This window comes from Cyprinodon tularosa, unplaced genomic scaffold (genome assembly GCF_016077235.1).
Source record: "Cyprinodon tularosa strain WSP-4 unplaced genomic scaffold, ASM1607723v1 ctg860, whole genome shotgun sequence".
In the NCBI taxonomy this organism is placed as follows: Eukaryota; Metazoa; Chordata; class Actinopteri; order Cyprinodontiformes; family Cyprinodontidae; genus Cyprinodon; species Cyprinodon tularosa.
The window spans coordinates 194,761-208,506 of NW_024039630.1; the positions used below are offsets into that span (position 1 = coordinate 194,761).

A 13,746-nucleotide genomic window follows, 5' to 3' on the forward strand; every position below is an offset into this window, starting at 1 on the left:
GACTTTTGTGGTGTTTGGGTCATTTGTGACCCGGTTAAAATTTTTGATCTTAAAACAATAAAAAATGCCTAAAATGTAATCATGAACACACAATCAACCAACAGCCTCTTCTTCCAACCACTTGAGCTTCATTTAGGGCCTTTTGTCTTTGCCTTTTTGCGAGAACAAACAAAGGGAGACATGTCCAGGCTTGTCAAGCCATTTGAGTGTAGAGGTGGTGACTTGAAGAGTACACATCGCCAATTCACAGGATGCAACAATAAGGAGAAGATTCACTGTAAATAAAGCTTTGGATCACATCTTTGCAGCAAATGAGGCAGAGGACACGCAGGATTTTAGCGATGGAGATGAGCAGGCCTCTGAGAACGGGCAACAATGTTGCTTTGGACCTTTCAGATGATCTCAAGAGTCCTCAGATTTGACAATGATACACCAGAGCAAAATCTTACAAGCTTGCTCCCATCAGGGATGTTTGGGAGAGATGGGTGCAACTCCTTCCACTGATGTTCAACCCAGGATGAATGTTTTCTCCCTTTTCGAGGAAAATGCCCGTTCCGGCAATACATGCCCAGCAAGCCAGGCAAATATGGCATAAAAATCTGGGCAGCCTGTGATGCTAAAACAAGCTATGCGTGGAACCTACAGATTTACACAGGAAAATCTGCAAGCGGCATCCTTGAAAAAAACCAAGGAAAACGGGTAGTCCTCGATTTGACTACTGGACTGCAGGGTCACAACATCACTTGTGACAATTTTTTTACATGCTATGACCTTGGACAAGAACTTCTCAGAAGGAAACTCACCATGGTGGGCACCATAAAAAAAATAAACCTGAGCTGCCCGCTGAAATGTGGCTGGTGAAGGACAGGAGGAGTGGACAATCTGGACAAGCTGACTGCCACCTACACTTGCCAGCGAATGACCAGGAGATGGCCTATGGTTGTGTTTTACAACATCCTCAATGTGTCTGCATACAATGCATTTATGTTGTGGACCCATATTCACCAAGGGTGGAATTCAACCCAAAACACTAAGCGGAGAATGTTTCTTGAGGAGCTCGGGAATTCCCTTGTCAAGCCGCACATTGAGCAACGGGAACGGGTGCCCCGAGACCCAGCTACTGCAGATTTGGTCAGACAGCTGCAGTGGTCACCAAACACGCCATCCACATCCACAGCAACAAGAAGAGTATCAGCATCACCTTCCCCCTCTGCAGCCAGCCCTGCCTCAAGCACTCCATCCACAGCCACAATGCCAGTGAGACCACCTCGCTCAAAAAGAAAGAGGTGTCAGGTCTGCCCTAGCAATATGGACAGAAAAACCTACACAGTGTGCTTCACCTGCAACAAATATATCTGCAAAGAACACACTAAAAGTGTAAATATACACAAATATAAATATTGTATTCAAGTTCAATTGAAAAAAGACTTGTTTTTACCCTTTTCTTGAAGTAAATATATACATGTCCAAAATGACCCGAAACACCATAGATGTTACTATATTTGATAATATTAAAATTAAAATCTTTTTTTTGTTGAACATTTATGAAATGTGTCTTAATATCTCTCAGTTGCACTCAGGTAACAAAACAACTGATTATTTTGTTGCTTTCTTCTCTTAAGGTTCATTTGACCACTTTTTAGACATTGAAAACGAGGGGTATGCTGCTAAAACAAAGGCCCAGGGGGCCACAAAAAATATTAAAACCAATCTTTTCATAGATAAGGGAGCCCAATCAGCTAAACAAGAGTTAAGAAAAACATTGGATGATAAAAGATTGTTTTTAGGGTATTTTATGGCTGATTTAATACTCGGGTCCAAAATGACCCGCTAACACTACAGATGGCAGCAGAAAGCTAACACAAGAGGAAGGTTAAGTAAATACCATACTGGCTGTGTCTTCATACAGATCGAACACTGTCCATTTTTCATGGACCTCATGCTAAGCTATGCAGACACTCCATCTGCGCTGGTGAAGTTTTAACTCACTTTTTTATGCATAATTCTGTACTGATTTAAAGTTTAACTATTAAAAGTAAACCATCCCAATGCAGTGGAGCCAGATTATTTTTAGCAAACTAAAACTAGGCATAATTCAAGTTCATATCTTCATATATGAAGTTCATATTTACTGAATATATACGTATCTTCTATGTATATATTCCAGGTTTACCAAATTCATTGATGCAAGTAGAGCAGAAGTTTACAAACAAATAAAGTTCTTGGGAGTAAATTGACCAACCTTAAGTTTACTTTGACGAATACAATATATAGTTTACTTTACATATGTCCATATATGAACCTAAACTTAATGTAATAATAAACATCCGAGTCTACTTATAGTTTATAAGTAATAATTTGAAGTTTATTAAAATGAACCTTTAAATTATATGAATGATAGTAAAAAGTTGTATACTTTAAGTTTATTTAGTTAAGTAGAGCATACATATAGCAAGTATTTAACAGATCATGTACTGGTAGTGTACTTGAAAGTATGCTAATTTAATACTTTTTTGCAATGTATGGGACATTCTTAAGTTTGCAAAAGCATGATGTTACATAGTTAAATAAAAAAACTAAAATATACAGCTAGTACAGTCATCTTTACACTACTAGTGTAAAAGGCATATATATGCCTGTAGTTCACATTTGTTGAAGTACATTTAAAGTAACTACAAGTACTCGTACTCAATGTCACCTAATTCATCTGGGCTCAGGTTGCCCGGGCAACAGTCTCAGCAGAGACGTCCCTCTATCCAGACTCCTCTGGACTCCTGAGGCGCTCCCAGGCCAGCCGAGAGACATAGTCCCTCCAGCGCATCCTGGGTCGTCCCCTGGGCCTCCTCCCAGTGGGACGTGCCTGGAGGCGTCCAGGGGGCTTCCCAAAAGATGTCCGAGCCACATGACCTAACTTCTCTAGATGTGAAGGAGGAGCGGCTCTACTCTGAGCCGTTCCCCGATGATGGAGCTCCTCACCCTATCGCTAAAGGAGAGCCCACACACCCTGCAGAGAAAGCTCATTTCAGTCACTTGAACCCAGAATCTTGTTCTTTGGGTCATGATCCAGATTTCATGACCATAAGTGAGGGTAGGAACCAGTGGCGGCCGGCCCATAGGGGGCGCTGGGGCACCGCCCTCCCTGATAAGAAGAGAGAAACGTAAAATATATTTTTAGAAATTAACTCATAAATGTCAGTTTTACTCTCTAGACTGTGTACCTATAAGCAAAACAAATTATATAAACTACATTTCCCTATCTACTGTCATTAATTTGTGGATTTCCACAGACAGACTCCTACCGTCTCTGTTCTGGGGGCGTTGATCAGACAGACCCACATTTGCAGAGAATCTGTCAATCATGTACTATTGCTAGGTGAATTTAATGGCCAATCAGCGTCTCGGAACTTTATGGTATTGGGGCGCTGAAAATACTGCGCTTTAACAGGCTTCTGAACCCAAGCGCAGGTGCAGACAGTTAGAGGGAAGATGGCGAATGTAACGACCGAGATGCAGCTTCCACCAAATTCGGTGAGATCCTTATTTATCTACCCGTTTGCCAGAAGAATATCCCTGTTGTAGGATATGAACATTTCATGTCATGGTTATTGTGACTGTGACGAATCCACCTCGTCGCTTAAAACTACCTCTCTAACTTTGCGCGCCACACACACATTCCTGTTATACTGTGTTTGTGAGGACCAATACACTCGCGCTGAGCCCAGTAGCTCCATGAACTTAAAACACACAAGCTGTTCCTGGTTACCTGCTGGCGTATTGAGGGAGCACACTTAATATTTCAGTGGGGTTAGCCGTGTGTGTGGGTGTGTGTGTGTGCGTGTGGGTGTGTGGGGGGTGTGGGTGTGTACGTGTTTATGCTACGGGGACTTGTCATCTTCAGTCTGGCTGCGTCTTTGCTGGGTTCAAACCCAGTTTGGTGTAATTGAATAAGTCAATGAATCTGTGTAAAAGAATTAAGTTGTAAAAATTATTTGTTTTTGTACATCAATTGTTTGTGGAGGTAATATATGGACAAAACTGATTAATGAGAAGAAATCAGAATTAAGAGAGCCTGATGTGAGGGGCTTAAACTATTTAATGAGGGCTGTGGGAAGAAAAGCGGCCATTTTTGTTTTCTGTTTCTTTGTTACATTGCTGGTAACCGGAGGGAGGCTGAGGCCCAGAGTATCTTGTATGTTTAGTTTCTTTTGCACCCTGTTTTGAGTTTTTGAGCTCAATAAATCACCAACACCGGTAACCCGACTGAGACTGGATTCTTGGAGGCCAAAGAACCCCGTCACAGTGACCCAAATCATCACTGTTACTGTTATTATATAGTAAATTAAATCATTACTGTTAAATTGTATGTATTGTCCAATTGTTTATTTGAATTCTTATTCCGGATTAGTTGGAGACATACACTAGGCTATATCAGCCCCACCAAAAATATTTTTCACCAGCCTCCACTGGTAGGAACGTCGATAGAAGAGTAAATCCAGTGCTTTGCCTTTTCGCTTAGCTCTCTCTTCACCACAGCAGATCAGTGGAGTGTCTGCATTAAAGCAGCAGCCACAGGCAATAGGGAGAAGGTAACAGGAAGGCTGAGAAAAGGCCTAGTTTAGCAAAGTCATGAGCAAAGTTTTGAGCTTTCCATCTCTGCCCAGATGCACCACAGAGCGCCACAGGAAATCATTCCTACCTGTGGTCATCAATCTCTATACCTCAAGAGATTCAGCCCCCCCCCCCTCTGTAATTGACATTTATGCAGTATTTTTGCAAACCATGTATCACTTTACTTGGATTTATCACTTTACTTGGATTTTCACTTTACTAGGATTTAGTTTTTACATATGCATATATATATACAGAAGAGCTACATGTGTATATATTTTATCTCTTTTTCATTTTTACCTTTAACTCTCTCTCTCTGTCTCTCTCTCTCTCTCTCTCTCTCTCTCTCTCTCTCTATATATATATATATATATATATATATATATATATATATATATATATATATATATATATATATATATATATATATATATATATATATATATATATATATATAAAACTGTAACTGGAGCGTGTAACAAAAGTAATTTCCCTCTGGGATTATTAAAGTATTTCTAATTCTGATCTGATTCTGATTGTCTGTGGGTTATTGCAGTATTTCCCTACCGGGGCTACGTGTGCCCCTGGTGGTCCGTGAGTGTATTGCAAGGGGTGCAGGAAATTATTTTATTATTTAGGCAGTGAAATAAAATGGAGGTGGTATCTATTTTACTTTGTGAGGACCCAATTGAAAAATCAAATAAACATTTATCAAACAAAAGTTCATTTTTTCTTATATGTTTGAGTTCACCTTCAGGTTTGACACTCATCAAAACCAAGCAGAAGAACAGACTGGATCAAGAGAACAGCCTGGGATCTGCTGGTTTTCACACTGAGCTGTAGGAGCTCATCAAAGCAGCTCAGGTGTCTGGATGAAAACAAATAAAACTGATTAAGTCAGTCTGACTATAGTTCTGCATTTTGTTTCCAATTAATCAAATTTAAATGTGATTATAAGGGAGTTACTCAAAGGAGCTCCAATTTTATAAAAACAGGTTCATAATACAATTTTATTTTGTATTAAAATATAATATGATTTTATTTTAAATTAAAAGATGAAGTAAAATAGTTTTCATTTCAGTTATTGTATGTTCCACTTTTGGGCAGTCATCAATACTTCTGACAGAGAGGGAAACTCATGGTACGAAAAAATGCCCAAAAGGGTTCACAGGTCAAAAAAGGTTTGGAAACATTGGACAATAAAACGGAAAAATTGGCAAAAAAGAGAAATCTCAGTGATTTTTCTAATCCAATTCAATTCAGTTTATTTCTATAGCGCCAATTCACATCATGTCATCTCAGGTCTCTTTCCAGTTCACCAGATCATCCAGTCAGATTGATTCAAAGTTTTCTATCTAAGGAAAACCAGTTGATTGCATCGACTCATTGACTCTTCAGCAATCCCTCACACTAAGCATGCTTGTAGTGACAGAGGAGAGGAAAAACTCCCTTTGAACAGGAAGAAACTTCCAGCAGAACCAGGCTCAGTGTGAGCGGCCATCTGCTGAGGCCCACTGGGGTTCAAGGAGACAGAAGCAGAGACAATCTTGCTTTCAGTGTATTTGGTGCACTTGAAAAAAATCGAAATCTAGAATAGTTTTGTATTAAAATAAGTGAATTTTTTGGAACAAGACAATTTACACTTAAAATAAGAAAAAACAATTGCATTGTCTTATTTCAAGTGCATTTTATCTAAATATCTTATTTTAAGAGTAAAAATACTCATTCCATTGGCAGAACATCTGATTTACCTACTCAAATTAAGGGTAAATACACTTAATTTAAAACATTTTTACCTTTTTCTAGATTGTTTTTCCAGTTTGGAACATAATGCTGTGTGAAATCTCTGCTCCTCATGTGAATAATAAATGACTGCAGGTACAATTCCAAAAATGTATCTTCTTATCTAATTGTTAAATAACCAGAAGCTGCAGCTCAGCTTTAACAGGAAACTTGGAATCTCTATTTCAACTAATCCACCTCTGATCTGACATAAAGACATCACAATCATTTTTTCTTAAATTAGGTGCATTTGTTCTTGAATTATGAAGGTAAAAGACACATTTGGCCAATGGAACAAGACAAATCATATTTAAAATGATAAAACACAATTGCATTGTCTTATTTTAAGTGCATTTTATCGAAGTATCTTATTCAAAGAGTAAAAATTATGATTCCACACTGGAAAAAATCAAAATCTAAATAAGTCATTGTTTTCTTAAAATATGTGCATTTTTTTCTTGGATTGAGGAACTAAGTGAGACATCTTGCCAATGGAACAAGACAATTTACACTTACAATAAGAAAAAGAATATTGAATAGTTCTATTTCAAGTGTATATTATCTAATTACCTTAATTTAAGAGTAGAGATCCTCATTCCATTGGCAAACTATCTCATTTACCTACTGAAATTAGGGGAAAATACACTTTTTAAGACATTTTTACTTATTTCTAGATCGTTTTTGCAGTGCATTGGCAGATCATCTGATTTATCTACTCAAATTAAGGGTAAATACACTTAATTTAAGACATTTTTTACCTTATCTTTTTCTAGATTGTTTTTTCCAGTGCAATGTGAAAGAAATAAAGCAGCAATTTCTAAAGTGAACCAGAGATGTTGTTCAAAGGCTTTTATGGCCCTTTTCCATCACACCTCTTTCCATTTCTGTCACACTTTTCATTGCTTCCCCTTAACCTCTAACCCCTCTGTGCACGTTAAAAGCATTCCATCAGTTAGGAGCTGTGCTGCATCATTTCCGATCCGCCATCTGATGTATTTTAAAGAGTAAAGACAGAGCAAACATCACAGGGAAAACTTCAGGGTGAAGGGATTCAGTGTTGAGTGTCATCACAGAGGAGTCTGGTTTACTTTTAAAGAGACCACAAGGCTGATCTGTGAATTTGTGAGTGATTGGATGCAGACCTATTTGACGCGCTGCCTCCAGTTGCTCATAGGTGGCCAGCTTCCCGCCCTCGTATTGGCAGACAGCCTTGGCCTCCCTGTACGTCAGCTGATACCTCCCCTTTCGTGACTCACGATGGTAAACCCCAGCTGCTTGTTCTGTCAAAAACAAAGAAAACAGAAAAGCTGTGTCAAAATTCAAAAATCCCAAATAAAAAGGGTGTGCAATACAGTCTAATTTAATATTACAAATTTACGTTTCATAAGATCAAACTTGTCACTCCAGGCAGCTAAAATGTTCATGTACAGTTACAACCTGGTCACAGGCAAATAAAACCCCACTAAAACCTTTAGAATCTCTACATAAAATCTAAATTTTGGATATAAAAAGCATCTAAATAATCCCCATTTTAAGCTGGGAAAATTCCATCAAGCATTCAAACCTCTGTCTGTTTTGCTAAATAATCCATGGTGTGTCATCTCCTCCACTCAGTCACACTGATAGCAACATGGGGGTCGGCCAGAGGAGACGGTGTTTTTCCTCTGCATAGAAATGCTTTTGGTCAAATAGCCTTTGCAGTCACAACAGCTCAGGAGTGGAACTCTGTCCCTCAGAACATCAGCGAACTTTGAACATACACTCGAAAAAATCGAAATGTAGATAAGTCATTTTTTCATAAAATTAGTGTATTTGTTCTTGGATTTGAGGAGGTAAAAGAGACATTTTGCCAATGGAACGAGACAATTTACACCTAAAATAAGAAAACACAATTGCATTGTCTTATTTTAAGTGCATATTATCTAATTATCATATTTAAAGAGTAAAAATACTCATTCCATTGGCAAACTATCTCATTTACCTACTCAAAATAAGGGTAAATACACTTAATTTTAGAAATATTTACTTATTTCTAGATCGTTTTTCCAGTGTTCAAAAAGCATCTAAAATACTGGCTCATAACAATCGAAAAAAAAAACAAACCTAGATGAGTCATTTTTTCTTAAATTAAAGCTACAGTGTGTAATTTTCAGCGACATCTAGCGGTCAGACTGCAGACCGCAGCAACATGAACATCTCCCCCCCACCGCTTCTCCCCCCAAACAGTACGGCGAGCGTTACGGGACAAAATGTCTTCCACGACGCCCGCATCACCTACCTTCTCAAGTGATGAGGTTTGTTTACATAGATCATTTTAATACTGCCATCTACTGTTCAGTACCGTCTCAGTTCATCTCTCTCAACTTGCCGTAGTTACTTTCGAGCGTAATGGGCGATCTCACAATCGCTAGTTTGTTGGCTCTGCGCTGCCGTAGCGCAAAGATGTCTGCCTCCATGGCTGCGAGACCCGCTCCTATGTAATTATAAATAACGAATTCTAAGGCAACGCAAATATTAAGGTTAAGAGCCTGAGCTCGTAGATGATGATAAATAACATAGTTATGTATAATATATTACATTTCTGACTGTATATCCCTGTAATTATTACACACTGTAGCTTTAAAATAAGTGTATATGTTCTTGGATTGAGGAGGTAAAAGAGAACTTTTGCCAATGGAACAAGAAAATTTACATTTAAAATAAAAGAAACAGAATTTCATTGTCTTATTTCAAGTGCATATTATCAAATTATCTTATTTTAAGAGTAAAAATACTCATTCCATTGGCAAATCATCTTATATACCTATTGAAATGAAGGGTAAACATAATTTAAGAAATGTTTACTTATTTCTAGAAAATTTTTCAGGTGAACACCTCACACTGCAAAAACAATCTCAAAGTGAGTAATAATGTCTTAAATTATGGGTATTTACCCTTAATTTGAGCATGTAAAAAAGATGATTTGCAAATGGAATGAGTATTTTTACTCTTAAAATAAGTTATCTAGATATTATGCACTTGAAATAAGACAATGCAATTGTTTTTTTCCTTTTTTAAGTGTACATTGTCTTGTTCCATTGGCAAAGTTCCTCACTTAAATCCTTAATTCAAGAAAAAATGACTTATTTAGATTTCATTTTTTTGCAGTGCAGTCATGTCAGCATTAGTTGAATGTCTTCCATTATTATTCCACTTCATTTGAGTAGATAAATAAGATGATTTGCCAATAGAATCGGTAATTTGCTCTTAAAATAAGATAATTAGACAATATGCATTTGAAATAACACAATGCTATTTTTTTCCCTTATTTTAAATGTAAATTCTCTTGTTCCATTTGCAAAGTGTTTCACTTACCTCCTAAATTCAAGAAAAAATGACTTATTTAGAATTCAATGTTTTGTAGTGTGCTGCCACATGTGTCTCTGCTGAGTCTATATATATAATGTAATTATTTTTATTTGAATGTTTTATTCTATTTTATGAACCTAAAATCTGTAGTCTAGCAAACATTTATTCTGTATATTGAAACAAGTTTTGAAAAGTTTTTATTTCTTTTTATATTTTTCACTGTAAAATTCTTACTGTTGTGTTTCTAGGAAGACAATTTTAAGATCTGTCCAGAGACAACAGATGAAAAACAGCCTTTTGGCTAATTCTGCTGCGTTTGCAGGAATGCTTATTAATGTACAACATCCCCGTCAAATAAATAAAAATAAATCCAAAGAAAAACACGGCTCCTGTCGTGGCATCTAGATTAACGCAGAGGAAAACCGCAGATGATTCTGAGCCAAGCCAGTTATCAAAATGAAACACACACGGTGAGAGATGGAAGTGCCACAAGCAGCAAGATTAACTACACTGGAAAAATGATCTAGAAACAATAAAACATATTATATTAAGTGTATTTAACCTTATTTTGAGCAGGCTAATGAGATAGTTTGCTAATGGAATGAGTGTTTTACTCTTAAAATAAGATAATTAGATAAAATGCACTTTAAATAAGACAATGAAATTGTGTTTTCTTATTTTAAATGTAAATTGTCTCGTTCCATTGGCAAAATGTATCTTTTACTTTCTTAATCCAAGAACAAATGCACTTATTTTAAGAAAAAATTACGATTTTTCCCATGTAAACTTTAGTGAATTTAGCCCCTGCATGATAGACCCCTTCAGCTGCAGTGTTTCTTTGCTGAGGATTTAGGGGCCTGAGGTGAAGTCATTTCCACGTGTTAACAGGCCTCGTGCAGCACAGCCAGGCAGTAAACATGCAGGACTGCTGCATGCTCCATTAACTCTTCGAAATCCTCACTTTAAATGAGAACAGCTTCAGGAAAGCAGAACATTTTAAGAACAAAAAAGAAAAACCCTCAAACATTACTGGAGAGATTTATCTCTTCAGTTCTGGATGATTTCTATCCAAAAATTCTAAAGTTCTTCTCTAATAATAGGAAGTTAAATTAATTAAATAATAACAAATATTACATTTTCTTTTCAAGATGAGGTATTGGTAATTACCCAGCCATATTGAGTTGTGAAATATTCCATTTCTGAAGCCCCACGCTTGTGCCTCTTTCAGTAGTAAGACCAGAGTCCAGAGGAGAGCCAAGACGTGCATCCTGGAGCTGATGGAGTGCAGCTGTTCTGAGCAGATGTTTGCAGCTGTTCTGTCCTCTGCTGCTCTGCAGTGGCGGCTTTTTATACGGACACTCCAGCCTCCGGGGGGCGGTGGCAAACACCCAGCATGGCGGAATGATTAAACCCAGTCATGGTTCTTTTCTAACTACTATGTTTGGCTCATGATGCATTTTAAACATTATAAAATATTCTTTTCTAGATCAAAAATGAGTCAACTGTTCTTAAATTAATTGTATTTTCCCTTAATTTAAGTAGGTATATAAGATAAACTGCCAATCGAATGAGGATTTTTACTCTTAAAATAAGGTAATTAGATAAAATACAGTTGAAAAAATACAATGAAATATTTTTTTTTATATTTTACATGTAAATTGTCTTGTTCCATTGGCAACGTGTTTCACTTACACTGCAAAAAAAGTAGATCTGAATAAGTCATTTATTCTTGAAATAAGTGGATTTTTTCTTGAATTGAGTAGGTACGTGAGACACTTTGCCAGTGGAAAAAGACAATATACATTTAAAATAAGAAAAAATAAGGAATTTAGTCTCATTTCAAGTCCCGATTATCTAATCATCTTATTTTCCTACTCAAATTGAGGTTAATTACACTTAATTTAAGAAATTTGTACTTGTCTCTTGATTGTTTTTGCAGAGTATCTCCTCAGCTCAAGAAAAAAGGCACTCATTTTAAGGAAAAATGACCTATCTAGATGTCCGTTTTTTCCAGTATAAAAGGAGAAGTAGATAAGTACATCTGTCACAAATCAAACGAAAACTTGAAAATTTGAGTAGGTAAATGAGATAGTTTGCCAATGGAATTAATAGTTTTACTCTTAAAATAAGATAATTAGATAATATGCACTTAAAATAAGACAATATGATTGTGTTTTCTTATTTTAAGTGTAAATTGTCTTGTTCCATTGGCAAAATGTCTCTTTTACCTCCTCAATCCAAGAAAAAAGGCACTTATTTTAAGAAAAAAAAGACTTTTCTAGATTTAGATTTTTTCCAGTGTATGGGCTGGGTTTCCTTAGGTAGGGACGTTTTAACCAGTCTGACTGGATGATCTGATTGAATTGTGTCTGCAAAGTTCCTTGATATTACCTTATTTGAATTATTGCTACACTGCAAAAAACTGAAATCTAAATAAGTGCATTTTTTCTTGAACTGAGAAGGTAAGTGAGACACCTTTTCAAAGGAACAAGACAATTTGCCTTTAAAGTCTTATTTTAAGTGCAAAATATCTAATGATCTTATTTTAACAGTAAAAATATTCATTCCATTTGGAGATCATCTTATTTACCTACTGCGATCAAGGGTAAATACAGTTAATTTAAGAAATTTTAACTTATTTTTAGTTTTTGCAGTGTATATAAATAAACTGCATTGAACTGAATAAAGGAGGACCATAGATGGAACCAGGTGGAACTAGCCTGACGTAGTCCTACTCAATTCTAGTCAGAATGAGTCTGATGCTGCTCCATAGAGCTGTGATTATGGGGCGTGTTTCCAACGAACCAGGAAAAAAAATGCCTCTGCACTCAATTGGATAGACCTACAACCAATAAGAGCAACGGAGTGCGTGACGTATGTTAAGCGAGGCATAGTTGTTGTCACCCAAGCGCGCTTTGGTGACGTGGTTGATTACGTTACTGTTGATCATCTGTCCATCATCGTATAAAGCCCGCCCTGACAATTTGATTGGCCTGCCAGATATTGTGCGAGCATACTCGCGCTACTATTGAGCAATGCCAGACCGAACTTCCCGACCTCAAACGCTGTGGGCGGGACTAAGTTCGGAATGGCACCCAGGATAAGGTGGAACACCACAGGTCAAAGGAATGTGGTAACGAAGAGGACTGCGATTGCAAAGGTCAGTAAAAAGTTACAGGGCTTTGCAGGAATGCCCTCTATCAACAAATGAGAGAAGTTTGATAAAAGTAGAGATTTTGGAGTTTTCTACCCATGCATATTCATCCATTCATGGAATATCATACACTGGGTGACAGAGTAACACCGAAATCCCAAATTCTTCGCAACCATCCCGGTCCGTCCCGCTCCAGATCACCTGCGCAAAGTCAACAGCCTCCGCTGTTCCTCCCATCTTGCTCCACTCCGACTCCCTTGGAGCTCGAGGATAGAATGCACGATATTATTATTAACTCTCAAAATTATTCTAACAAATCCGAACACTGCAAAAATGGTCTAGACATAAGTAAAAATGTCTTAAATCAAGCGTATTTACCCTTCATTTTCGTAGGTAAATGGGATGATTTGCCAATGGAATAAGTATTTTCACTCTTAAAATAAGATTATTAGATAATATGCGCTTGAAATAAGACAATGCGGTTGCTTTTTCTTATTTTAAATGTAAATTGTCTTGTTCCACTGGCAAAGTATCTCACCTAACTCCTCAATTCAAGAACATATGCACTTATTTTAAGAAAAAATGACTTATTTAGATTTCCATTTTTTGCAGTGAAGGCATTTGGAGGAAGGATATACAGTCTTTCCAATGAGGCTTGGGGTCTTCCCTAGGATCTTCTCCAATGAAATGCTCCAGAAAACCTCCAGAGGCGCCTTCAAGCCATCCTAATCAGATGCCTAAACCTTACAGTAGTAGCCATTCAAAATTTCCCACTTTCCTTGATGGGTCCTTAGCTGGTCCCCTACAATTTCTTTTTAAGCATTAATCTTTGAACTAAAAATTTTTTTTCTGAC

General features: G+C 37.1%; 1 protein-coding gene across 1 annotated transcript in view; it reads right to left on the reverse strand.

Annotated features, from left to right (window-relative positions):
- Positions 1-11,054, reverse strand: part of tnfaip6 (tumor necrosis factor, alpha-induced protein 6) — a 30,403-nt gene extending 19,349 nt beyond the window's left edge. The window contains exons 1-2 of the mRNA XM_038273203.1: positions 10,906-11,054; positions 7,533-7,670 (exon numbers count right to left, since the gene is read on the reverse strand). Coding sequence (XP_038129131.1) covers positions 7,533-7,670; positions 10,906-11,005 — 238 coding nt within the window. The 5' untranslated portion in view covers positions 11,006-11,054. The remainder of the gene's footprint in view (positions 1-7,532; positions 7,671-10,905) is intronic.
- Between the last annotated feature and the right edge of the window lie 2,692 nt (positions 11,055-13,746).